The 26330-nt window shown below is 41.5% G+C and overlaps 3 protein-coding genes and 1 long non-coding RNA gene across 17 annotated transcripts; 1 reads left to right on the forward strand and 3 right to left on the reverse strand.

Annotated features, from left to right (window-relative positions):
* Positions 1 to 513: 513 nt before the first annotated feature.
* LOC112282549 (uncharacterized) lies at positions 514 to 4281 on the forward strand. Of its 4 annotated transcripts, none has more exons than XM_024520268.3 (6): positions 514 to 874; positions 1306 to 1545; positions 1935 to 2238; positions 2668 to 3305; positions 3563 to 3689; positions 4151 to 4281. In XM_024520268.3, exons 2-5 carry the CDS (start codon positions 1418 to 1420, stop codon positions 3663 to 3665), a joined length of 1173 nt encoding a protein of 390 aa, XP_024376036.1. In that variant the 5' UTR covers positions 514 to 874; positions 1306 to 1417; the 3' UTR covers positions 3666 to 3689; positions 4151 to 4281. The 4 variants fall into 4 exon arrangements, with proteins under 4 accessions (XP_024376036.1, XP_024376037.1, XP_024376034.1 ...); XM_024520269.3 differs by having other exon boundaries at positions 516 to 984; positions 4010 to 4281; XM_024520266.3 differs by having other exon boundaries at positions 516 to 984.
* A 499-nt stretch (positions 4282 to 4780) lies between these two features.
* LOC112282551 (uncharacterized) lies at positions 4781 to 7542 on the reverse strand. Its single transcript, XM_024520271.3, has 5 exons — positions 7446 to 7542; positions 6255 to 6402; positions 5858 to 5979; positions 5397 to 5635; positions 4781 to 5111 (listed from the first exon to the last, which is right to left on the reverse strand). The coding sequence occupies exons 2-5, from the start codon at positions 6375 to 6377 to the stop codon at positions 4903 to 4905; spliced, it is 693 nt and encodes a 230-aa protein (XP_024376039.1). The 5' UTR covers positions 6378 to 6402; positions 7446 to 7542; the 3' UTR covers positions 4781 to 4902.
* Positions 7543 to 9260: 1718 nt separating this feature from the next.
* Positions 9261 to 12519, reverse strand: LOC149989310 (uncharacterized). Its single transcript, XR_016503111.1, has 4 exons — positions 11834 to 12519; positions 10848 to 11707; positions 10123 to 10354; positions 9261 to 9885 (listed from the first exon to the last, which is right to left on the reverse strand). It is a non-coding gene; the product is annotated as an uncharacterized LOC149989310 (long non-coding RNA).
* A 134-nt stretch (positions 12520 to 12653) lies between these two features.
* Positions 12654 to 22744, reverse strand: LOC112282745 (uncharacterized). 11 transcript variants are annotated; one of them, XM_090250689.1, is made up of 12 exons: positions 22474 to 22744; positions 20658 to 20723; positions 19225 to 19797; positions 17804 to 18546; positions 17223 to 17568; positions 16632 to 16933; positions 15939 to 16207; positions 15449 to 15624; positions 14730 to 15058; positions 14269 to 14538; positions 13598 to 14083; positions 12654 to 13098 (listed from the first exon to the last, which is right to left on the reverse strand). In XM_090250689.1, the coding sequence occupies exons 5-11, from the start codon at positions 17455 to 17457 to the stop codon at positions 13631 to 13633; spliced, it is 2034 nt and encodes a 677-aa protein (XP_090106815.1). In that variant the 5' UTR covers positions 17458 to 17568; positions 17804 to 18546; positions 19225 to 19797; positions 20658 to 20723; positions 22474 to 22744; the 3' UTR covers positions 12654 to 13098; positions 13598 to 13630. The 11 variants fall into 11 exon arrangements, with proteins under 11 accessions (XP_090106815.1, XP_024376560.1, XP_024376553.1 ...); XM_024520792.3 differs by having other exon boundaries at positions 22249 to 22744; XM_024520785.3 differs by having other exon boundaries at positions 20621 to 20723; positions 22249 to 22744.
* Between the last annotated feature and the right edge of the window lie 3586 nt (positions 22745 to 26330).

Here is a 26330-nt window from a genome sequence, read left to right on the forward strand (position 1 = left end):
CATTTTTCTCTTCCTTCAAATAATATATCATGAACTTGTTGACAAAGCAAAATATATATATATATATATATATATATATATATGGGTTTCTTAAAGCTCTCATATTTTTTGGGTTGATAAATTAGTATAACATGCCATCCTTGCTTCATGTGCAATATTGGTATCATAAATGTAAATTTGTGTAATAAATATAAATAATAATAACAATAATAATAGATACAAATATAAATCCATCAGAAGACTTAAGTATAAAACATAAATAAACAAACTCCCTTTTATTCCTTTCATTCTATTCCTTTTACGTGCCCTGAAATACACAAAATGTAAGGAAAAAGTAGTTGCAAGCCAAAGTGTACCATAACATTTGATGTCCAAAAAGTGGCAAGCCTGGACCATATAAAGAGGCGAATGAATTCATCCATCCATCCATGACTTGGTCGTGGATGAACGTCGGAGCTCGTTGGCATGCGGTGTTGAGCTTCCCTCCCCTTCTTCCCGCCCTCGCTCACTCGTGCAAAGTGGGCGAGAGAGTGTATGTGTGTGTGAGCCGTACTGTCTTGCGTTGCAATGTACTCGCTGCGATTAGTGTTTCCTGTTGATTGATTCTCTACTTCAGGAGGGAGGTCAGCTTTGTGTCTCTGTGTTGTGGAGGTTGCGCATTTTGGTAGCGTTGAGGCTGCTTTGTGGATTTCCTCGATTCCCTTCGGTGCTTTGGTTTGCCGAGCTCTATTGCTTCCATCTTGGCCTCGATGCGCTCGAACGCTGGTGGGATAGCATTTGCGGAACGATTCGACATTGAATTGAGTTGATGTGTGTGGTGCATTGAAGGCATCGTGTGCTTGCACTGCGTGTGGTCCGCGAGAACAGCATGAAGGTTGCGCGTAAAGGCCCTCCGCACACATTTTTTATTTGGCTATGATTGATGACGTTAAGGAATCGTTTTGAATTAGGTCTCGTGGGACGTGATCTTGCCCTGGATACCAGGTATGGTGTGTGCCGTATTGAGTTTTTCATTAGAAGTTTGAATTTGGGTTCAAGGGTAAAGAACCGGACAAGTGGCCCGCCTCATTGACGCGAAGTTCCGATGAGGTGGGAGAGGGTGTCGTTTACAAACTCGATTCTTGTGTTAATTCCACGTGGACGCGATTGTCAGTTGCAAAGGTTTTGAGAGTTAGGGTTTAGGTTGGGTTGAGAGATTTAACCTGCTTGATGAGTTCTATACTGAACCTGCCCTAGTCGACTTTGGTATTCACTTTTTTTTTTTTTTTTTTTTTTTTTTTTTTTGCTAATTTGAGATCCCTGTAGGTGTGAAGCATTGGTGTTGTTGAGACGCCGTGGGCGGACTTCAATTTATTGTCGGAAATGTCCCAAGTTGTAAAAATGCGCCCAATTTGAAAGTAGTGATTGGTGAAGGGCAATGGCGGAGTTGCTAGATCTCAACGTGAACGGAAGTGTTACGGTGGGATATTCTGATTCGTTCGCCACGGAAGAGTTCAAGCTGTTGGAAGTGGATGAAAGCGTCTTGAAGGAGCTACTGAATGACGGGTATGAAACTTCTCTCAGTTCATGTAAAGTGATGTTTGGAAATTTGGAACATTTTTGGGCGATTTTACCGTTATGTTTAGACGGTCGCATCTTCCTCTCTAATAAGAGAGACCTCTTCATCATGATTTTTACTTGTCAATAGTCTTCACGAACATGTAGCAGTGCCCCTCATCCTCTAATTTTTAGGAGTATGCTACGTGATGAAACAATACTAATGATGGGTGTGGAATGTGGATTAGCTACATGAGTTTAGAGCACATTTTTGTTCATCTTTTATTCATAGTTTGAGAGGAGAAGGGGTAGGTTGTGGGCAGTTCAAAGATGACCATTTAATCTTTTTGAGCTGGGAAAAAAAAAAAGTGGTTTTCTGACATTCCAGTCAAACTCAGATTGACTATTAAAGGAGACCCAAATGATGAAGCGGTTCTATGTACGTCCTCGACCACTTATGCAATAAAATATGTATCAACTTCAAACACAGTTTTGCTCCTTTCTCCCACACAACATTCCACTCTGCAATCGGACGCCACGGATTGCCCCGAAAATGAAAAAGATTGTACAAGGCCAACAAGTGCTGGTGTAGTAGCAATGGTACCAGGTCTTATTGAATTGGTGGAGACAGCGCCTAGGCTCGATAAGTTGAAGGTTCTTCTGAATCAGCGTCCATACACTGAAGATTTGGACGAGGAGCAGGTGTGTTGTAAGATGCTGTGAATTTAGTTCGCTAAAGCAAGTTCTATTGTTGCTCTATTAAAGAATAGAGTTATTCTTGAGCTTGCAGGACACATGATGTATTTTTATAATGACTGGAAATATTTGTCCATGAGCATTCCAAAGTTATTCATTTAAGGTTTATTAATTCATATCTTTCTTTCACATAGTACTAGCCACAAGAATGAGCTCACAAGCGGTTCTGAACATGAGGACTCGTCGAATCCTGTACGATAGGATAATGACTGGATTAGAGCCTCCCATAGTTGTGTGGAACAATAAAAAAAACAATCAATGTCTTCGGTATCTATTCGATTGCCCGCTGGTTCAGATTTTTAGCGTAATGGAAACTCAATTTTTACAATTTACAAGAACGAAATGCTCATGCTAGGCTATGATCAATTGTTTCAGATGCTGGAGGAAGATGAGCGGGGACGAACGGGGCTTTACACCATGGATGACCTTGCGAATCAAGTGCAGGCCAGCTATAGCCAAATCAAAGCAGCATTAGAGTCAGTGCAAGCAGTGGAAATTGAAGGGTTCTGGAGAATAGTTGATGGAAATTTCATGCAGGGCTTATTAGATGTCATTTTGTTGACTGCTGTTCAACATGACTGGAATATAAAGTTGTTACAAGAATCCGAAGTAGTCCAGGTTGTAAGGAATGATGGCTACACGCCTAAAATCATTGAACATTGTCTTGCCTGTTATGGGAAGGAGGTTGAAACAAATGTACAGGAACCTGACACTAGAAAATGGGAACTTGAGGAAAGTAAAGTCTGCGTACACTATGCAAAACAGCTACTCCGTTCTGTCCCGAAGTGGAGATTAGAAGATTTTTTGAATGCATGGAAGAGAAATATTCCTACAGGACTACAACCTGAGTTGGAAATGTTGAAAGGGGAGGTGTTAATTGAGAGGATTGGAGCTGATTCCTGGCTTCGACTCTTCAGCGTTTCATCTTTGCCCACAAAGCCAGCAGAGCGTTTTTCTGCTCTTTTCAAGGAAAACCCTAAATGGGAATGGGACGATCTAGAGCCCTATTTAAGGTGAGGATGAACTTCGATGCTCTCCATCTTTGTGTTTGAAGTTGATCTTTAGGTTCAGTCTTCGTGAATACTTGTTCATAGCAATGGTTGTACATCTGGCATCTCTTATCACAAATTCTCTGATAGACAAAGTTTTGTTTGTGCTCCTTAGCGTTTTAAAGATGAAGAGGTTTGGCTGCGTAGCTTGTTTCATGTTGTTGTTTTTGATGCTAACAACAAAGTCATGATATAACCATTTTGCCTTGCATCAATGACAGGGGAATGCAAGCTCCAGGCCAATCAGTAGAAGCTATGCTTCTTAGATACACTCGAAAGACGCAAATATCCCCAAATGTACCTGCTATGTACACACCTCGTTGAGTCTGAGATTCCAGTGGAAACCAAGTGAGTCAATTTTATATTCAGGTGTACTAAGTCATGTTCACTTTTACATCACTTGTAGCCTTTCACTGCTGCAGCTGGAGTTTTATCAGACTGGATTCTAGCCGTTATGTTCAAAGTTCTATGTCCACCTAATTGATGCTCCCTACTTGAGAAATAGACTTCTAGAGTGTGCATAAGTGCACTCGAATTATAACTTGTCCGTTCTCACTCATCTTGTTAGCTGTATTTGTGCCTTGCTTTAAGGCAAGGTGATGGGTGACAGCTGAACAGGTGTCGAGTGCAATGCCTTTTACTGAACCTCAAATCTGTGATTGACGCAGATAGGCGCTCTGCCCCTTAATATTGTTTTCGTGTAGATTCCGTCTTAATTTAGGCTTAACATAGTAACCTCGCACTGTACACATATATACTCATACCCCGTCCTCTTCTGGCGCTTGACTTGAGCTCAATCATGACTGCAGGGAAGCAGAGGAGCAAAAGTACCAATTTTAGAGACATAGCGTCGAATGCTAAAATTGTTAAGGCCCCCCGTGTGAAATTGACATTGGAGGTGCGGTTTGCGGACTTTTCAAATCAATCAGTCTTCCATTTTTATTTGATGTCATCTTTTGATTAAAACGATACTGGCGTAGTCATGTTTTGAATGAGCATGCGTTTCGTACAAAGTATAATGCAGTTGAATCACATGGCATTAGGGGACATATCAGGAGACTGAGTGGTTAACGAAGATTAAGCTTAATTCTTCATCTCATTTTATCATGTTGTACAACTTTTAAGTCGGCTAACACGCCAGCGATCTCCTTATCGAACCCCATCGAATCCAAATGCACAGCGGTACCAAGGTAATGTTAACGTCTTTCTAGCGATCCCCCAATTCCGACTGCTTGGGTCTATTTCTTTCAGCGTTTAGTGCGAACAGTAGCTGTTCTCGCAACAACGTGAGATAGTTGGAGCTGATCTCTTACAAATATACTTTCATTCACTGCCAAAGGCAGAGGATACGAGTAGAGAAACTACAAGTAGCTCGTTTCAAATATGTATACTGGATACCAAGCAGAAAACCACATTGACACAAAATTCGAGTCATTGAGTTGGTAAATTTGCAACCTTTCTCTAGTATAAATATTAACATATATTGCCATGAAATGCCACTAACAACTAGGTGGACTTTCAACCAAAATCTGATCCACAATCGTATCACTGCGTAATAGAATCACTGGTTTGGTGCTGTAAGGACATCACTAATCTTGATAGTTGTTAACTGAAACTCCCTTCGCACTTTCTCCTCCAACTCCTTCAGTTCATTTCTGGCAGCATCATCTCCATTATCTACTTCCCAGGCGCCAGCACTATGAGACTCGGGTAACCGATTTATCCCTACTATAGAAATTGACCTTGTTTCACCTCGACTATCCAGAGACCCTGCCGTACGATTACAAGAACCATTGTCAATTCATTCTCCAACGAACAGACTACAAGGAACGTAGGCATTACAAAAGAGGTCGCTATTCCGTAAATTCAATAAAGCAATTGGAAACTATAAACCACAAGAGTGTCAAAAACTTCAACATTCCTTAACATGTATGATCCTACTCGTTGTGGCAATCAGTACAAGACGAGTTAGAAAGTCGCGATATAAATTTGTAACATTTAGACAACTATGTGGGAGCAAACTACCACCAGAGAAAGAGGTCATGCGAATTCCACCTTCTCTTTGCGATTCCAGATCAAGTCTTCCAATCTCCTCAATGTTTTGTGACTCCAACACTGTATCTGAGCTTGATACACTAACCTCACGGATTTTGTTGATATTCCGGTGAAATGTACGCAGCGAATCTGTGGAAGAATATCTGTAAATAGAGGAATCCAGAGCCTCCAAGTGTCCTCTTACGTCACTTTCGCCAACCAGTGTGTCCTTCAATGAATCTGGTAAGGCAGCGAAAGCTCTGTATGCAGTTGAAGAACGGAATACGCGTTACAGAAACCCGCAGCTCTCAAGTTCAAAACCTCACTGGGAGACTTTGCAATCATTAACTTAATTTGGGCGATTATTACTAGATCAAGAGGGAAACATAGTTAGATGATTCTTAACCTAAATCCTTGACATCACAATCAGGCATATGTACTATATCTAATCTATGAAAGAGAAATTCAAGTATTCGTGCTACCTGGTAAGGCCACGAGCAACACCCCAGGTAAAACCCGCAACAGTGGCCTCAGCGTAACCTAAATTGAAACCCTCCTGCACAGATGAATTTTTGCCTGCCTCCACCCCATCCCTGTAACCTAACTTCTAGTCGTCAAGTTTCACAAAGTGCGAGCTATGATACAGTCTTAGTTAGAAAAGACAACAAAGAAGGAAATGTTATGCGAAAGCGACAAAAAAGTTGAAGGACTATCTGCCACCTCATTTGAGCCCCGCTATTTCGCAATGCTATACTTGAGATGGGTTTGAAACAAAATTAGTTCAGTCTGCAGTCACGAAAGCTAACGGATTTGATCTGATTCAATTCCAATTCGTCACTGATGAATAAAAGACTTGCACAGATAATTGTGAAAGGATACAGTATGAAACTGATTATGTCGAGCCTGCCATTCATGATCCAGTTCCGAATGTAAATGAGACCCTTGACGATTGCCCTCTTCTCCTACGATGGTCTCCGACCCCCAGACATCGTCATCAGACATTGTCACACCTCGAGGGCTTCAGAACCTGATAAAAAGAAAAGAAAAAGAAAAAAAAGAAAAAAGAAAAAGAGAAGGATTCAACCAAAATCCCTAGACTTAGAAAAAAACTGTAGCACCTGCCCAGAAAAGGAACTTTGAGAGAAGATCAATCCCAAACAAAGTGGATAGTACGACATCTCGCCAAAAAAATTATAAAACTACTACCTTCGCATAGAACCAATGGTCAATGCTGAACCCGTGTCAACATTTCCTTGCTTTAAATCTGACATGATTTCTCATTCAGAACACCAGGAAATCCAGTGCTACAAACCTACTAACATTTTTAATAAAAAAACAGTAGAATCGTGATAATCAAATTCGAGAAGTACAGGTTCAGCCTCTATCCAGCCCTAAATCCACCCTCTCAACGCACTTTTCGAGCGACGATCATCGCCACATTAAGCCAACGTACGCTTACAAGCGCCCCACCTCTCTCTCTCTCTCTCTCTCTCTCTCTCTCTCTCTCTCTCTCTCTCTCTCTCTCTCTCTCTCATTCTCCCTCTCTGCACTAAACCTCGCAACAATGAGGTAGATCAAAATTTTCGATTATTTACGTTTCAATTCAAATGAAATACTTTCTAAAAAACTAAAAAGAAAGACGAAAAGAAGAAAAAAAAGAAAAACAAGCTAATGCGGCACATACTAACGTCTGAGGCGAGACTTTTCTCCCCAAAATATGAACACAAAGCACTCCAAAACGCATTCCCACGGGTTAAACTACAACGTCCGAAATTGATTTCGGAATACACGGACACTGCTATCACACTAGCACCAGAGCACAAACGAACTCCAGTCAATATAGCGTCGGATCACTCCCCGAATCCTTATCATCGCGTGCTAAAATTGAGCGAACTGTTCGCCAGAAAAGAAGAATGATAACTTCGGAATACCTCCCGCTACACCATCCCACAAAATTACGAGAAAAAGTCGATTTCACGTCGTGGCCAAGCCCTCATCACCGTATTATTCTTCTAGCCACACAGATGCAGAGCAATACAAACTAAGCATGAAGAAGAAAATATCACGCACCCGGTCTCCTCCTCCTCCTCCGCCTCCGCCTCCGCGCTGCTGTCAAACCACCGCACGAGCTCCTCCAAATGCAAAGCTCTCAAGTCCATATACACACAATCGCACACCCAATGAGCTCTCCCGAGCAACGCACTAATATTCTCGCTGTTTTTCGAGGCCTAAACCCGTGGAGATGAGAACCTATAACCGCGGGAAACTAGGGCACGGTACGTAACTTGGTGATGGGAGCAAGCGTCAAGAAGGCTGTTTATGTTTTGGCGATCCACTTGTTTGTCTTCTCTATTGTGTGTATGAGGATTACATTGAAATCATGTACATATATGAGCAAAAGATATGAGACTTAATGAGGATTTATTCTTATTTTGCAGCATTTTTCATGTGGTGTGGACTTGTAAGAATTTGACCTTGCAAAGGTATCAATATGTAGATGAGTTCAATATCTTTTGCTCTAATCTATTGATATTAAAAAAATAAAAAATTAAATAAAAAATTAAAAAATGTTTGATAAATAACGTTACAATGCTTTCTGACTTTGTTGGAAGGAATAGTATTTTCAAAATAAAAATCAGAGTTGTATGGCTTTTAGAGTGAGCATTAAAAAGTTTTTTTATTTGTTGAGATTGTAGCTTCAATATTTTTATGATGACGTTTAATTTTTTGTTATAAATTATAGATATTTTATTACAAAGAAGTTTTATTTTGTGAAATAACATGATTTTTTAAAATAGATATATATATATATATATATATATATTAATGTTTAATAATGAATAAACTCGTCAAAACCTCAACAATACAAAGAACAAAAATAAGTTTTTGTTTCTTAGCCTTCTCTTGCTTATATCCTATACAATATATTAGGTTTTTTCATTTTTTTTTAATTGTACTTTCATAATTAAAGATGTGTTAAGTTTATAATCTACTAAAATAGACATCCATATCTTTGTTTACACTTGCCTTCTTTTGTGCTCAAATACTAGTTTTTATTGTCCCTTGTCTAACTTTTGTCTCGTGCATGAATAAGACCAACTTGGTTTGCAACAACTTGACTACATTGCAAAAGCAAATCAACTTATTATTTATAAATAAACTTACAACTTACTATTAATATAGTAAAATAATTATATTTATATTAGTATTTAATACATTGTACTTCAATTCTTGATGATAATAATCAAATTTTGGTATTTAGATCTTATTTTAATTTTATAAATGTTTTAATATATATATATATATATATATATATATATATTGCAAGTATTATCTACTTTAAATTTATAAAAATATTATTATAAAATAATAAAAATTCTTTTATTAGTCTTATTTATTTACTATTTTTAATATTTTTGCTTCATGTATTTATTGGAACAAATGTTCTAAACTTAATATCATGTTTGTCACCTTGTGAATTAATAAGATTGTAACAAAAAAAAATTGAGACAAAGTAACTTTGCTAATACAAGTATAATCCTTAAAACATGAGAAGACTAAAAAAATAGTTGTTTTGAAAATTTTGAAAGTAATTATTAAATATGGTGTCTGAGTAGAATGGCTCAAAAACCATTGATATTGACCTAACAATGTAGAAAGTTGATGAACTTCAATTTTTTTCAACCTTCTCTGTCCAAAATGTGTTCACCCTTATGTTTACAGAAACATCTATGAAAACATTAATAAATACATTGATCCCACAGGGTTGAATTTGGCGGTTCAATGAAGCTGCTTCTCTTGTTATTAAATGTGCTGAAATGTATACGTAGAACCTATGAAGAGCTGTCCCATAACGTATTCAAAATTTGCCCAGGCACTGGAAGATTGGTGAAAACTATTATCAGTTGGTGAAGAAACATATTCCTGAACGTGATGAAGCTCGAAAACAATCCTGTTCTTATTAGCCGAGTAACACTGGTCGAAAACGTCGAACAAGTGACCCTGGAATAGCGTCATCCCTTTCGGACGCATTGAACTGTTGCAATCGTTCATTGGCTTAACATTTGCACCGTGATGATCCTGCGATCAGAAAAAGTTAGAAGAGTGTAGACGGCCTGACAAACATGATTGCGAATTTTAACTCCAAAATATATTGACTAATGATAGGTGCAATTGAAAATTTTCTATTTAGTTTTGAAGAATATAAAGTAAAAACTCTAACGAGGACTGATGAATGATGAACGTAGTTGGGGTTGCAGAAGCTGAAGATGTGGGTAATCTAATCACTCTTATATATCTGATGAGCTGTGGGATTCTTCCCGAGGATAGGGAATGTGGAGCAACCATTCAACGAAGGGAGCTACAAATTAACTCGTCCAACTTGAAGGTTAAGAAAGGATGCTGCTAAAGAGCTTTCCCTGCTTCCAACGAATCCAACAGTCCATGATAACAGTTGTCAATGTAGTGGAGAAGCTGGCTGCATGCTAGCATCACGTATTCCAGAAATCCACTGCAATTGTGATAAAAGATGCTTACATACATGAATCGCAGATTGGAGCAGAACAAGAATATTGTACTACTAATCTATTGTAACCACGTAAAATTAGAACCAGTGAATAGCTCAACCAGAAATTTCAAATATACGTAGCAAACGTTTAGTCAACCACGCAATTCACAAAAGTAAAGAACGAGGAATTGATTGTATTGATGATTGGAACATTATGCCCCGGCTCAAATTGAGACTAACCTGATGTGAAGTTTTTCACTTTCCGCCGGAGCTGCTGTATGTCGTGATTTAGAGCCTTTGACAAGATTGATTCCTCTAGAACTGTCCCAGGTTCTTCTTTATCGTCGGCACTACCATTTCTTAAGCCTTCAATATCAAGACGGCGTTTCTTGCTTACTAGTTTCGGTCATCCATCAGTTGCATCGTTGAGTGCGAAACTGTACCGTCCCTATTCATTTCGTTGAACGAAGCACTTGTACAGTGATTCAGGAACTCGGATCAGGCATGTGTTCAACAACTCAAGCATTTTTCAAGGATATTAAAGGAAAATGTAGCAATGGTAATAAAAGATGAGGTAACACGAATTGCAGTTGGCACAAGTTCGTGCACTTTGCACGCAGAACTCAGAAGTAATCTAATTAATGGCAGATTTTTGTTTTGAGTAGATGGCCCGATTCTTGCATTGCAATACAGAGACCTCACAACCTCTAAAGCTGTGCATAACAATGATATTCTTGCACTGGCCGTAAAAATGGTATTCAAAACATGTCCAATATCGTAAACATTAAGTCCTAAGGAAATAAAAGAGGCTTTCCGATAATCTTTCGAGTACAACAGAATTGTGTTTCTTACGCCTACATACAGGTAAACACTTATTGTAGAAGACTGAGTTTAATGTTGTGTTCACGTGTTGTAAGTGACAATCACTTTAAACGTAAGTGAATGTGCCAAAGGATTGCGCACACCTCTTTCAGCTGGCGAAGACCGACCCTCGGTACTCCTTTCGTTCTTTCCGCTTTCTATGTGGTTCGCAGCTCATTCTGAAATGCTCAATTGAATGTGAAGTTGGCAGCAATATCTGATTGGTCTGAAACACAAAGCAATACTCTAATATCGTTTGTGCTGGACGTTATCATAGAAATGTAACAATGAGCAAGTAACGCCACTCATAGATTTCTAAAAGTACTTGCAACGGGAACCTTAAAATTCTGGGTCACTAAATGCAATTCTTCTGCAAGGAGTTTCTAATGGTGGTTCAATATCTCTCGCGTTGATTGTATGGCATAGTCTGGCTTCTGTACGACGTTTGGAGTACACATTCTTAAGCTTCTCCAAAATTTTTACTCGTTAAACTCACCCTACGAGGTCCATCAGTGGTGGCTGAAACCAAAACAGCCACCAATTCAACTTCAGAAGAAAGTCATCCACACTCCTAGCACGAGAAGAAGAGTCACAACGACGATAATCATCATGGACGTACTCTCCTCGTCGTCATCGAAATCTTCATTAATAACACTAGGAACCATTGCAGCACTGTGGAACTACTGCATCACCTTGCCATCCAAGCTTCGATACCTAAGAAAGAAAAACTACAAGGAATGGAGCTATAAAAACATGAGTCTCAGCAACAGTTCTCAAAGCAAGAAGCGTAGAGGACCCATGCGTCTCCGCGGCTTGTAATATCACATTGAGCAGCTTCTCTCTTTGTGCAGGCTTCCATTCCCGCCACACCAACCTCAATCTCCTCCAGACTAGAGCCTCAGCTTATGACTTCGATCCTTGTCACCAAATCGGGGTGGAGGAGCAGTTCCCCAACGCGGAGCTCCTGGGAAGACAAATACTCTACCAATTATGAAATTAAAGGAGTTTTCATTCAAAGATGGACGGATATTGATCATCTAATGGCTATAAATGGATGGATCTAAGTGAACGATGAGTAAAAATGAGTTACAGGCATGGAAGCGTGGAGGCAGCTGGCGTTATGAGTAGGGAAAGCTCCGGTGCGTTGGTGTGAGCTGGGGATATGTGGGTCATTGTCGCTGCCCGCAGCTGCTCCCACTCATCAACAAACTAGCTGCCGGTACCCTCGTCGAAATACTCCCGGGTGTCCTGTCCACCAGCTCACTGATCACACTTCCTCCCAGTAGAGTTTGGTTATTCGGTTCTCGGAAAAGGTTTAGCTTCACACTGGCTACAGTTGCTAATGGGTCCCGGGCGATTCTCATTGCCCTTGCTGCCCGTTATCGACGTGACGAAGTGGGCAGTGTCCTACTCATTGCATGAGATTCTTCTGTGAAGTGTCTCCGTCAGGTACGAAACTAGGCTCAAACTCTGAGCGCAGTGGGTCCCAGACTCGCCTTGTGGATCAGTCTGGAGCTACTTGCTGGAAAAGAGACAAGGAGAAAGATAGAGAGAAGTGAGATGAGAATCATAGCGGTGGTCCCTTCCGAAGCGCGCAGAGATTTAGTCATTCCTGGATTGTTTACGTACACCCGATTCCTCATGTGCTCAAAGACCTTATGCCGGATTAGGATTTTGACAAGGAGGTGCAGGAGATCTGTAATGCATTGCCCCCTCCCCAATCTGTCAGAACCTGCCATTCTCTACAAAGCCCGACCTGCCAGACGTCACACTGAAGTAGATAGGCTATTATGCTGTTTGTTTCGCTGTGTACCGAGAGAATGTTTTACTTTTGTAGTATATTTCTGCTCTGCATCAACAGGTTGATACGGGATCAGAACAGCAATAGCAGACACAGGTTTGCTCATTCATCAGATCAAAGTTTTGATGATAGATTCAAGATGAAAGAGTCCACCAGGAACAGCTTGCTCGAAAGTTCATTACGGATCGTCTTCAGCGACGGTAGCTTCCGTTTCACAACCCTTCCAATGTAAATATAAGTAGGATAAGTCGGTGGTTCTTAGGAAACACCTATGTACCTAGAACTATCTCCGCATTCTCAAGATAGCAAGCTAGCACAGAGGTAGGATGGTAACAAAATTCCTATCCTAAAGTATTGAGTACATGCTCCAGGTTTCAAATGGGAACACAGTGGTCTGAGGATCTCAATCTCCTATGACTAGGAGCAAGAGGTTATCATTTGCTATACTGTTGCAAGTCCCTTTTGATTGCAGAAGAGCCACTTGCGTAGGAAAGTCAGCAATGGTCACACCATGGTCTCACACGAGGGTTTCCCGGATCTGCAAACCCATTTCGCTGCAATAAAAAGACGTGTTAGACCTCTACAAAATTTGAAATGGAAAACCTCAATTTCAAGGTTTGCAAGGCTTGAGAAGCCAGAGACAAACGTCTAGGAGAGACGCAAATGAAGGCATCACTCAGAAACGCATTTCCATTTATCAACACCTAGGTGCTTCAGGGAACACACTTTGGGTTCGATATTTTAAGTGTCAGGTTTCAAAAATTGCAAAATGCTTTAGACAAGTAATTTGTAAATTTAAAATTATTAGAGCGATATCTAAAAGATGAGGAACTTCTCCGTTAGCAATAAGGATGTCCATATGTTTGATATTTTTTGGGATACGGTTAAAAGATCATCAGCTTATACACAAGTGTTCAATCCACAAGCTACATGGGTGTCTAAGTGCACTCTTTTGACTAAAATTCTAGTAGTAATGTAAAATAATACGGTTTGAATATTTGGGGCAGAGCTAGAGGATAGGGAGCAATGAGAACGTTTGAGCGGAGAGAATACCTGATGCAAATATTCATATGTTTGTGTTGCAGCTTACAAAAGGTTGTGGTTCGAGTCGTAGATGGAAGATGAGACACTTTCGTACGGTCTCAATGCGTGAAGCTCATGATATTTTATGTCAGGACTACCTACTGCGCTACCTCCACTACGGCTGTTGTTGTCGTCACCCCTTGGTTCAGAATCTGTTCCAGTGTTATGCTCCCTCATAAATTCTACCGGCGTGTGGGTGCGATGACTTATTTGGTCGCTCCCACCGTTACTAGGAATTCTACCATCCTCACTAGATGAATCAATCAACGGCATAATCTGATGCACGGACTCCAGCTGCCCGTTTCCAGTTATATTGTTCAATGAGGAGGATACAAATGGGTTCGACCCTGCACGTACGGCCTGTCCTGTCATATTGCCGAGCATCCACTCAGGGCTGGCAATATCACGAGGTATCAAATTTTGGCTTGATGAAGGGAAAGCCTGAACATCGGGCTCCTGCAATATCGATTTCAATTAAGTTTCTAAATTATTTTTTTAGAGAAACGTACTCATCAGCGTGAAAACAAAAACATCTCCGTACTTTATGCATTCCTGTTCTAGCTCACCTTCTGGTGATTGTGAAAATTCGAATTGGCATGCGACCCTCACTTTTGTTGGTGCACGACCAAAGTATCACATACCTGAGAGTTTGCAGAAGTTGAAATGATACCAGACTTTGAATCATTGGACATGAGATGCTGAAGATTCATAGTACTTTGTCTTCCTATCACTTGGGTCAAGTCCGATCGTAAATTTGGAGGCCTCAGCCATGGAACTGGAGTCTCAATTTCATTATGCATCTGACCAGAAATCGTCTGCCTCCGTCCTCCAGCTTGATGGCTCAAACCTAATTGACCACCTAGGGATGAGAGCGAAAGTTTAGGTCCACTTGTTTGACCCATGCTGATGGCCTGCAAACATAATCCATTCTAGTGAATCGCTCATAAATGATATTAGTGAGACTAATTTTAAGGAAGTAGTATCAGAGTACTATTGTGGTGTTTACACAGAATCTATATCCAGTACTGCTCTTTTGTATCGATCCGAAAATGTTCAGTCTTTGCAAAAGCACGATGAACTTTAGATTCTAGTCCACATGTACCTGCAAATGCTGTTGGTAAACGGAATGATCCTGATCGTGATTGTCGTTGCCTCCTACCAGTGGCATCTGCTGCTTGGCATTCTGGAGCATGAGGGGTGCTGGTGACAGGGAAGAGAGTAAGGCTTCTGAACGCTTCATATCTTGCGAGCTCATCTGCATTCCAGAATGAGACAAATGCTGATCATCACCAGGTCCCCTTCTAATTCCCTGATTACAAGATAGGAAATGTAAGCTATTTCCAACAGGGCCAGGCTTCTCATCAGAGTCTTCAAGGGACACTGAGCTCGGTGAACTTCGACACTTTAATGGTATGATCATCGATTTCGAATCTGCACTTGTGTACCACTTAGATCACTTCAGCCACATATTTCTTTTAAGGACATGAAGCAATCCTTTCATATTTATTTTGACCAATCCCCACGAATCTATCTCCAGCATGTTGATTGACAAACTAGTAGAGTTAGATAATTGAGAGGTACTTCCCGACATGTGAATAATAAACACGAGTGCTGCAAACACTAATCTAAATGAATCCCACCGCAGCTGTGAATAGGGATGGCCGACGCATATGTACACAGTGACTTCTATCAACTTGATGAAAACAGTGTATAACTGCTCGATGACATCGATCCACTCATCGAGCGTTATCAATAGAATTACTTTGTAAAGATAACCATTTATAAAATGCTGCCTTCAGGCAGAACCCAATGTTGACTTACCGTTGACACGGTTGCTACCTGAGGGATCGTCTTCGTTCTTAATCCCAATAGGTTCAGCCAACTTTCCTGCAGACACAGATGCATAGGGTTGTGGTTTTCTCCGACGCCTGTTGTGATCTGCCAAACGCTTCCTGCAGCTTCTTTTACCATTATCGAATTCCTCTAGAGAGTGAAATCTGGGCATTGAAGAAGTCATCACAAGATCCACATCAGTACTGAAAGACCCAACACTCGATCTCCCTTAATGATCTTCATTTGATGGATCTTGTGATGGGTCATTACAAACACAACTTTGACAACCAAAAAATGGATAATTATAGTAACTCGTCTAGAAACTTTCTTCTCTCCGGTGCTAAAAACAATGACTTCAAACAATGGGACCCTTAAAAGTCTATTCGAGAATTATCCGAAGGCTACCGAAGCACAACTTTTGAATTCAAGAAGAAAGCATACAATCAAATCGTGATCCTGAACATGAACTATGACAAACCTGCTGCATTGTTGACAAAACCTCTGAGTTTGGCCACCAACTTGAACATTGGGGGCTTTTGAGTGGAGCTCACACACTTTGTGTCGACGATGATACTGTTTAGATGTGCTAAGATCGGTTTTGCATCCTTCTGCCTGACATGTAGGGACTTGTGACCCAGGTGACCCTGTGCGATGTCGCTTACCAAGCCCACTGGCAGCGGTTTCCTCGGTGGAGAAGTAGGTTCGAACACCGAGGTTAAGCCCAATCCTTGCATGCCCATCAAAGACCTTTGAATGGTAGACAATAGGTTAGATCTTCGGCATATGAGCTCGGAATAAAAATTTACATCCAGAGTCCTAAAATTTAAAACTCGCTCAGGAATCGAGATGGGGCAACAGCGAAAGAATTTAGAAAATCAATGTGTGAATTGTGAACCTTTCCAGGACTCGGTGTATTTCGTTTTCAATCTGTACAAAGTACTCCTCTTTTCGGCAAATCATGTTACGTGAGTCACTTTCAGATCAGAATATCAATATGGACTAAAAATATTCGCTTTAGTACGTATCCGACAGCGAGCCCTGGACTAGCACGTTGACCACCTCTTAAGACATGGAAGCTTCGATGGTAGCCTAAAAGAACGTTCACACAGGATCATGTTGCACCACATCCATAAGATAAAACCAGTAGTTGCAAAATTTTGAGGTCAGTTACCTCTTCTCTTTTGACATGATCGTGCATTCCAGTTACAAGGAACTCGCGCCGACTGTGATCAAAGCTGCGAATATCATTGTCAAGGCCTGTGCCGCTGGTCGCTGCTAGGCCTGGGATACCAGATGTTCCAAGGACACCATGCAGGTTTGATGAGGTCGAAAGCTGGGCAGATCCATCCAAAGTTCCATAGTTTCGGATCCCTGCAGAGCTGAAAATACCCATTGGGTTTTGTGTAAAGTTGGATGGTAGGCCGGCGGACAGCATATTCATATTGTACGAAGCTCGAAAACTAGACATTGTGCCTGTCAATCATCGAAGATAACATTCAATCATAACCAGCACTTGCTACTGAATGATTTTCAAGCCTGCAATGTTGAGCGTGTCTAAAACGTTTCAGTAACAGTAGATCAAACTCACAATCGCAATCAAGAAAAAAGATTTGAACGCTTACTTCCTCAATGATATTACGTTAATCACTGAAGAGTAATGAAATTGCTCGTGTGAATACACATTCCATTCTCTGGACTATTAACATCATTGAACTCATGCAATTAGTTGTAATGAGTTACATCGACACTCTGCCAGGTTTACCTGCAGTTACGTGGTTCTTCATGCGAGCACCGTCATGACCATCGTCAGCAGTAGACCCTCCACTCCCAGGGTGCTGTGCAAGAATCATTGGATCCCACTCCCACTCAAGGCGGCCAGCACTACTGTACTGGCGTGAGGCCTGGTCAAGAGTGCTGACTGCACTTGGGTTGCCCCAATCCTCCGTAGACCAGCTAAGGTCCCCTTGCTGCTCGTTGTTATGTGCAGAAGGGTTCATCCCATACACCACCACGACACAATGATGAAGTGGCAATTTCTTGGAAATAGGAGACAACTTAATGACAAGAGTAAATGACAGAGGAGAGAGAACACGCCAAGTCCAGACAACCTGTAAATTTATCAAAGTTTATGAGTAAATGATCGTTTATGAACACCATTTTGGCAGTTGAAATTATGATACTTCAATCGAAGAAGTCTTCAATGTACACCTTGCAACCAAGCACCTACTCCAATTGACTTCAGATTGAATGGTTATGTTTACACGTCAAACTAGCGTACTACTACATCTAATTTTGCGTCATTCTCCAAATGAGCTAGTGCTTGAGATTAAATCTGGAGCATACCTTTTGTCGCCTTCAAGGTTTGTGCCGAAGGAAGCCACAGGTTGTCTGATTCTAAGAGACCTTACATACAACCCCGTTATTCCAGTATGAAAGTAAACATGAACTAGGTTAACAGAGCGAAATCCCCGAATATCAAATTCACCTGAAGCCTTCACTAGATTGCTGGCACCGACGTTAATGAAAGAGCTTATCCGGAGGATCAATTGCTTCAATATGTGGCTTTTTAAGGCTTCAGCACTCAGCTATATATAGGCATATTTCGGAAACATATGTAGCGTATGAAAAATAACTATAAGCGAAAGAGTACCAAACCTGTTAACTTGGTCAACCTACTCCTCTAAGAGAGGAACAACTGCTAGTCGTTATTCTACATGACCTGGTTCATGGCTAGTTGTCCCAAACAAAAAATATCATCTTCTTTGTCGGAATTGTTGATGTTGAGCAGTAAGAAACTGCTTCTACTGAAAACGGAGTTATCGTCTGCACCCGATTGGGATGTGCAGGTGGAAAGGAAAGGATGGAAAATAAATAGAATAAAAAATTTATTGCCAGCCACCAGAAAGGGCTGGCATTTTCCAACAAGACAGGAATTATTCCTGCGAGGCACCAGCGAGCACACTTCAGTCATAAGTAGCAACTGAGAACTCAAGCGTGGAATGGTTATGTCTTCAACGCATTGACATAAGATGAGGGAAATCTCTTTTTTCCTCAACACGGCGTCAGCAAATTCTTTGTGGTCTAACCTGTCAACATCAACCGAGGCTGCAACTCATAAGCCAGTTATTTATATGACAATGATGTCGGAGTTAACTGAAAGTCAAAATATGCTAGTCGAAAAACTTAAACAGAGAGAGGAGGGATAAACTCACAACGCAATCGATAAGTGACATCTGAAATTTGGACTGAGTATGAGATTCACACAGGTTCATTTCAAACTAGCACAGGTTGTGCAAAAGTCTTTGATAATTTCAAAACTTCAAACTTGAATGGAAAACTAATCTATAGAGCTGCATTATTGGTCACCTTTCATGACTAGAGTATCTTCGAAAGTTTAATTTGTCGAAGATACAATTCTTTTAACATCAGTTCATGGTATTTCGTATTAGAAAACCTCTACAAGCTGACTGAACTACGAACTACGAACTTTAATGAACTTCTGTGAGTTTTTATAGTGGCAACGGGTTACTCATTCATTCCATTGCTCCAAGGTTTCATGAGGGGAATGCAATCGATGCAACTGCCGCAACTCCTTTAAGAGTAATATACTGATTTGAGGCTCTTCAATTATTCAGATCAAAAAGTGATTCGCTCGCTAGTGTTCTATTGACTTAAGATGAAGCCAAGAATTAGCTCATCCAATGTTATAAGCAAGAACAAGAATGCCCAAAAGAATCAAGTGAAATGAGTCATCAATAACATACCTGCACGGATAACTTTCGGTCCAGTGAAAGTAATGTTGATGAATTCCTTAAGCTTGTACAACGTCTAGACGAGTGATAGCATAACAGCTGCAACACCTGGTTGAGCAAATTAGCATTAAGTTTGGGAGGCTCGTTCTCAAAGTCCGGTGGGAAAATAGAATCTGGTCGTTGCAAGCTCATGTAATCGGTGAATGAGATGATAACAGTTTTATGTCCGCCTTCACGGACTCCTGATCCTCAACAAAGAATGTTGGTAAACTCATATCCCTGTCAGCGATCTCTTTGCTTTCAATGGTGGAAACATCATCGAAAGTATTCTGATGTCATTGCTTTACGGTTTTGCATTTTCTCTCCACAAGAGAAAGGAGGTACTTGAATCGATAGTTGTCTTGCAGATCAAACTGGCTAATAAATTGTTGAGAAAGAGAAAACCCTCTTCTTTTTATGACATAGGGTAATTTACAACCACCTGCAGGTATCGTCCACTGCATGTCGAACAGACGTGAGGACCAAGGCTTGCATTAAGGCGGAGATTTGTCGTTCTCCACACTATTCTTCGTGATCCTGGATCCTCTGTTTTCCCAGGAAATCACAAGGCAAAGCAGCAGAATATTAGTCCCTGCATATAACCATAAATAATTCAGATAGATGAATCATGATTCATGACGAAAGTCACATACGTTATTTTGAGACTACCGCAGTCTCAAAATAGAGTTGTGACTGCCGTACTTTCATCTTTCCTCTCAGCTGCGTTGTGAGCTTAAGGCTTCCCGCATGTGATCCTCTCTCATGTTACCCGCCAGTTAGATTTCTTCACAACACCAGAAAGCTACAGGACGCGGGTTTTTTATTACTGTAATTTTAAAATTATTCTGCGCGTTCTTCTGGAAAACCTGGGAACGACCTTTCCTGTATGTTGTACACCTGTGAAGGAATGATCCTATAGTGATTAACGATCTGAACACTGAAAATCCTATCTTAATTTCGAGTCGTCAGCGGTCCACCACCTTACTGAAATCTCCATAATCAGATAAGACAAAGGTTATGCGGATAATGCTCAACTATCACACTGACAATGCAAATGCTACCCGCGAAAGACGGCAAAATCGAGTTGAAGCAACTTACAAAGTTCTAATATCTAAAGACTCAGCAAAGTGGTCCGCACTTTCTGAGTTTGACGTTATAATGGGCAAAGTATGATATTCTCCTTTTATTGTACATCATAAATTTAAAGATTCTTCATAACGAACTCATTGAAGAACTAACATCGAGCATGATACTCAAACAATCGTAAACTTCGGCAGTTATCACTGTCAAAATCGCAATCTCGAGATGTTACGATACGATGTTACTTAATGTTCAGCATGTAACCCGCCTCAACTCCGCTAACCGTTACCTGGATAAGTTTAACAGTATTTGAGTTCTGAACCTACTGTTCGCTGCTCTCTATAGGACTCTCACGCGGCAGCACAAGCATTAAAGAGTGTCATATGCGTTTCCTGCGCGACCAGATTTCTCATATTAGTCCATGAGTTCCTGAGAAATGCATTTTACAATGCACGACATCCTGACCTCCTCTTGCGCTCAGCTAATTACAACTGATTAAATATTGTTGTTCTCCCATGATACTCCACCATAGAAAAACATCCATTTAAAATTATGTGTCCTCAAGAGCAAAGTTCAGCTATCCTTGTGTATTATTTCACATATGATAGCAAGACTTACTGTTGATCATCTCTCCAGCATTATTTCCTTAAAAATTAAAAAATTCCGTAACTGCGGGCGTATTGTTTAAAATATTAGATCATCACCTCCTCCTGGACTCAGTCCGGCCACTATACGTGATTTGTGAAGCGAGTAGTACAGCCTCGGCCCTCTACATCGTAACACTGTTCTTTCCTCATCCGACTTTCAAACTTTGACCACCCTTATCACTAGATGTAACCTACCCAAGCTGCACTAGAGCAGCGTATTCTCTTAAAGGCACCTCCATGAAAACCCTCGTTCAACAAACTTCTACAACAAGTCTGCGTGCAGGAAGACGCTCACACGGAGCAGAACGTTCCATTGATTCCAATAGATGGTCTTTGATGAAATCTACAGAAACTATCAGTGGCCTCAGTACAATGAATTCTTTGCCACGGTATAGCAAAATCGAGTTTCTAACGACCTCAACGAGTCCTCGACGTGAAACCTGTCTCGACTGTTACGAAAGCCTTCGTTTCAGTGTTTTGGAAAGCTCAACACCCTACCTTCTTTGAGGAACAGCTACCAGTTCGCAAACGGTCAAAAAAACCCGAATTAAGTCTACCTCAACGTTTGGACAACCCTTTGCCTCCATTAATCTTGCTAAATACAAGCTTTTCAAAAATAATATGGAACAACAGAACAGTATCAAGGCCGTCCACAACAACCACGCTACCTAGTCCCGCACAATCTCTGTCCCAGGCTAGTTAGTCCTCACTCAATCAGACACCTCAAACCAGCCCAGCAAACTACACACTCATCGTAGTCGCAACTATATGGCGATCCCAACCTCAGTTTTCGAATGACTCAATTCCGCCACCTGCAAACTCCTCCATCTACAACCATCTGCTCTAGGCGCACTCCAGTCCATATGGGAGCTTCATTCACTCGCTCTCTCGCTCTCTCTCTTTCTCAAAAATCTTTTCCATCGGTTTAACTCAGCAAGGTACGACCGTCCACTATTGATCCAAAAGTCGGATGATCTTCCCGTACCATGCACTCCTCACTCCACCCCTCTCGCCTATACCTTCTCCTCCAACAAAATCTCCCTGCGAAAGCAATACCTTCGATGAAAACCCAGACTGTCAGACAGACGTCAAAGCTGCTGCGTTCCTGCCAGCGCCCCACCTCCACCTCCGAGGTTGATCCTCACGAGTAATTCACCTCCTAGGTTATCACTAGTCATCTCAAGCCGTGCAAATGCTCGCGAACACACACTCTCTATCCACACACACACACACACTTGCTTGAACACATACAGATGCTGATATCACTCACCACCACCTACTCCCACGCATATCGAAGTTAGACCACCCTTCTCTCATCACATGACGGTGCCAATGCATGCGCTTACGATGCCTTCGAACATCATATGCCGGAGTCTTACAACTTTCTCTCTCTCTCTCGCTGGTTCTCTCACTCACTCACTCGCTGTGGCACTCGCTCGCTCTCTCTCTTTCTCGCTTTCTCTACTTCCTTGGTTGGTTGCTTTGCTTCCCTCACCTCACTGATCACACCGTCCTTCCTTCCTTCCTTCGCCTGGGCAACAACAGCAGAGGAAGCCACATTGGCTAGGAAAACCATCCAAATGCACCACTAATGCTGCAGGAACCGAAGGGGGGGGGGGGGATGTGTCCTCCTGGTCCGGCCTGCAGCAACGCTCTTCTCTTTCTTACAGCAGCAATCTTACTTACTAGCTTAGCTAGGCTACGCTGGTCGGAACGGAACGCCCTAACACAATCTCTCTCACCCATTGGCTCAGTCGTTATTCTCTCCCCTCGCCCCCGCTCTCTCCCTCTCTCCCTCGCTCCCTCCCTCTCTCCCTCGCTCCCTCCCTGGCTCCCTGGCTCGCTCGCCCCTGCCCTCTTTCTTTCTGATCTTTACCCGCCCCCGCCCCCGCCCCTTTTTACTGCATCCCTGCCCCTTTTGTCCCTGATACCATTTCGATTTTACATCCTGCGCCGGCGCTCATGATAAAGTAAAAAATTGGCCCCAGCCCAGGGGAGGACGACGACGACGACGTAGCGTGGGGGGGGGGGGGGGGGGATCGGACAGGACAGGACCATGCCCCCACGCTCCGACACGAATGAATGAAACAATCAGCGGACACACACACCCACCCCTGTTTCACACTAGCGGAAGGAAGGGGGAAAAGGGCTTGGCAACTCTCCTCCATTCTCATCCATCACTCATCCATCCATCCGGGTACGAAGGCAGCAGGGTGGTGGTGGTGTCCCGTAAACCCGCGGGGGGGGCCGTTTCATCGTTGGTTATGGATGTGGTTGCAGGTTGGAGACGGATGGATCCGTTCAGTGTCGCCAGAGACCCAGACGTGAGGTGACGTGACTGTGACTGTCCACACAGTAGTATGTATGTATGTATGTATGTAGATGTGGTCTCCGTCCCCGTTACCTCCCCTTCCCTTCCCTTCCTTTCCTTTCCGTCCCTTCCGTCCCCTGCTTGCTTAGCTTTGCCTGCCTACTCTCGGTTTCTCAGTTGCACTGACTCCCTATCCTCCCCGCAATCGCGCCTGCTGATCAGCATCGTCCCCGTCTCAAGGCTCCCCTCCCCCACTCCCCAACACCCATCCTATGATGACCTCCTGCCAGAGCTCCCGCTCCTGCGGTGGAGGAGCATTACAAGTCTGTTGAGATCCCATTTACTTAACGTGGTGCTCATTTATGACCGGACTCCCCTGCCTACACCCCTCCCCTCCCTCCCTCCACCCCTGTAAGAAAGCGCTCAGCAAATCCCCCCCCCCCCACCTCCTCTCTCATTCTGACGTCACGGCACGTCGCGTAATGTGACGTCTGATCGCGAAGCGGTGAGGTGAGGTGCGGTTCAATCCTCGGAGTGGGTGACACCGAAATCTGTGGGCCGCATCCTTGAGCAGTGCGAGGATCCAGAGTGAAACCGCCGCTCCTATGCGAGAATCAGTGGCGAGCTTTCCGATGGATCCTTCGCACTGTTGCGACGCCCCTGCGCTTCATTTGCTCCGACGTCGATGGGATTGTGCCGACTCCATACTGAGCTCGCCATAGCTCGATTCTCTCTCTCTCTCTCTCAATCTCCCTCTCTCTTTTATTGCGCCTCATCTATGTGTGTTCGCAAACGTAATCTCAGGATCCCACGATTGTTACATGACTTGACTACACAAGTGTTATGCTATTTGAATCAATGAGGAGAGAGTATCCACTGTGGTTGTTCAAGCTGAGTCTGGATGAAGAATTCATTTCTTGGGAAGCTAAAATGAAGTTCTTCATGGTTTTCTTTAGAAGATGATATGTTTAATTTACATTTCATAATTGAATAATTTCTAATTTCTAAGGTTTCTTTTCCATTTCTCTTTTTTGTGTTTTTTCTTCTTTTCTTTTCTTTTTTTGTTTCGTATGTTGGTGTTGAGTTGTACATTAAAGCATGGCCACTAGTATCACCAACAGTGATGCCAATAGCTGGCCAGGCTACTTGGCCTCAAAAAGAGGCCCACTATGACCGGACTATCCCTGTCTATGCCAATGGGTGGCAATGCTCTTAATTTCTAAGGTATTGGAGCTAAGGGTTATTGTTGATGATTGCAAAATTTGCATGGGATGTGATTGTAGTGGCATTTGCATTGAAATAGCTACACATTACTTGAACAGTACATATTTGGAAGATAACATATTTAAAGGGGAATGAAGATATTTTTTATTTTTTCATAGATATTTATTTATTTATTTAAAGGAGATTGAATATTATGTATGTATGTATGTATGTACACACACATATCTAAATATATCTATATATATATATATCATTCTTAAATTATATTCAATTATTGTAATTTTTAATTATCAAATTGCCACATTTTACAAAAAAAATCAATATCCATTTACATCCAAAGTTAATAATCAAAATAACAATAATAAAAATTTTACATCAAATAAATTTAGATATATAAGAGTGATAAAAAATACATTTAAGATATTTATTCTAACTAATAAAGGTTCAAAATAATCAATAGATAGAATAAATTTCTAAATGTAAAATGTTGCAATAATGACATGGATTCATGTGAGATTACCTAATATCTAGCCTATACATGATCCAATCCAACTATATAAATCTCATCTTAATAGGTTATAATATGGCTTCATAAATAGCTTTATATTTGTGCCAATGTCCATTCAAGATGGTCACTTTAACTTTTTCCATCGACTACACAGTTGTCAAGATAAACAATCACATGATATTTATCTAATAAAAATAATAAAAGTATGTAATTGCTATAGTGTCAAGGACAAAGACTCGATGAGGGAAAATATATACAAAAAGGCTATCTCGATATAATAAGTCAAAATATAAACAAGTAGGTATATTAAAAGGAAACTGGAATGGCTATTGCCACAAGACAAGAAACTAAAGACTCTTGAACCTGGACTAGAAGCAAGAAAGGAGTTGACAAGTCTGAAGAAGCCTTCACTCTTGTCTATATATATACTATCTAACTAGGAGCTACGTGGCGACGTTCTATAGGACCTCCAATATGTATTGACTTTGTAGGACACATGCCTTGACTTACAAGGCAAGTTTTTCTACGTGTGGGCCACATAGTTAGCTTGATCTTCAAGCTAACAACATGTGTGGCACAGGGCCAACTTGTTGACCACGTTTCTAATCCAAAAAGTCAATTAAAGACACCTATGAAGTCAAAGCAGCATCTAGGAAGTTTCTAGGAAGCTTCTATATTAAATATTATAGAATTAACTTCCTTTTATCTACTTTTACTTATTTCTACCTATTTCTATATGTAATTATTAGCTTACATGATTATGGCCGTGACATTACCCCCCCTTCTACACACGAGTTCCACGAAAAGCGGTCATCATATGTTGAGAAAATCTATGATGCGACAAATTGTATTCGCCACATACTCTGATCTCTGTTCTCTTCGAAGATGATTGATAGGGCCTCTCAACCATCGGCAGTGTCCCATACCAAGGCGGGAAGACCACCCAGTTATTTGATCATTGTTGAGGCCTTCATAACTTCCTTCGAATAGAATATTTGGAACACCATCAGGAGTTGTTCTTACTTCTAGCAAAATCACCAAACATCGGGAGTCCCTTCCCAAATCGTGATACCAAACGCGTTGTATCTCACCATCTATTCGAGGAAGAACATGTCATTTTTGAAGATCTTCATCTCGATTGCCTCGTCTTGAAGGTTGTGACAATCGCAATGTCTCATCTGGTAAGTCAGCAAACGAAGGTTCTTGAGTTGAATCCGCTGGTTGTTGGCTCTCCATCTAATTAGTGTCACAAATGCAAAGAAGTTACAAACAAGGATAGGAAATTGAATGTTATCTTGCCTCAATCTTG

Source organism: Physcomitrium patens, chromosome 5 (assembly GCF_059467195.1).
Source record: "Physcomitrium patens ecotype Gransden chromosome 5, ASM5946719v1, whole genome shotgun sequence".
NCBI classification, from domain to species: domain Eukaryota; kingdom Viridiplantae; phylum Streptophyta; class Bryopsida; order Funariales; family Funariaceae; genus Physcomitrium; species Physcomitrium patens.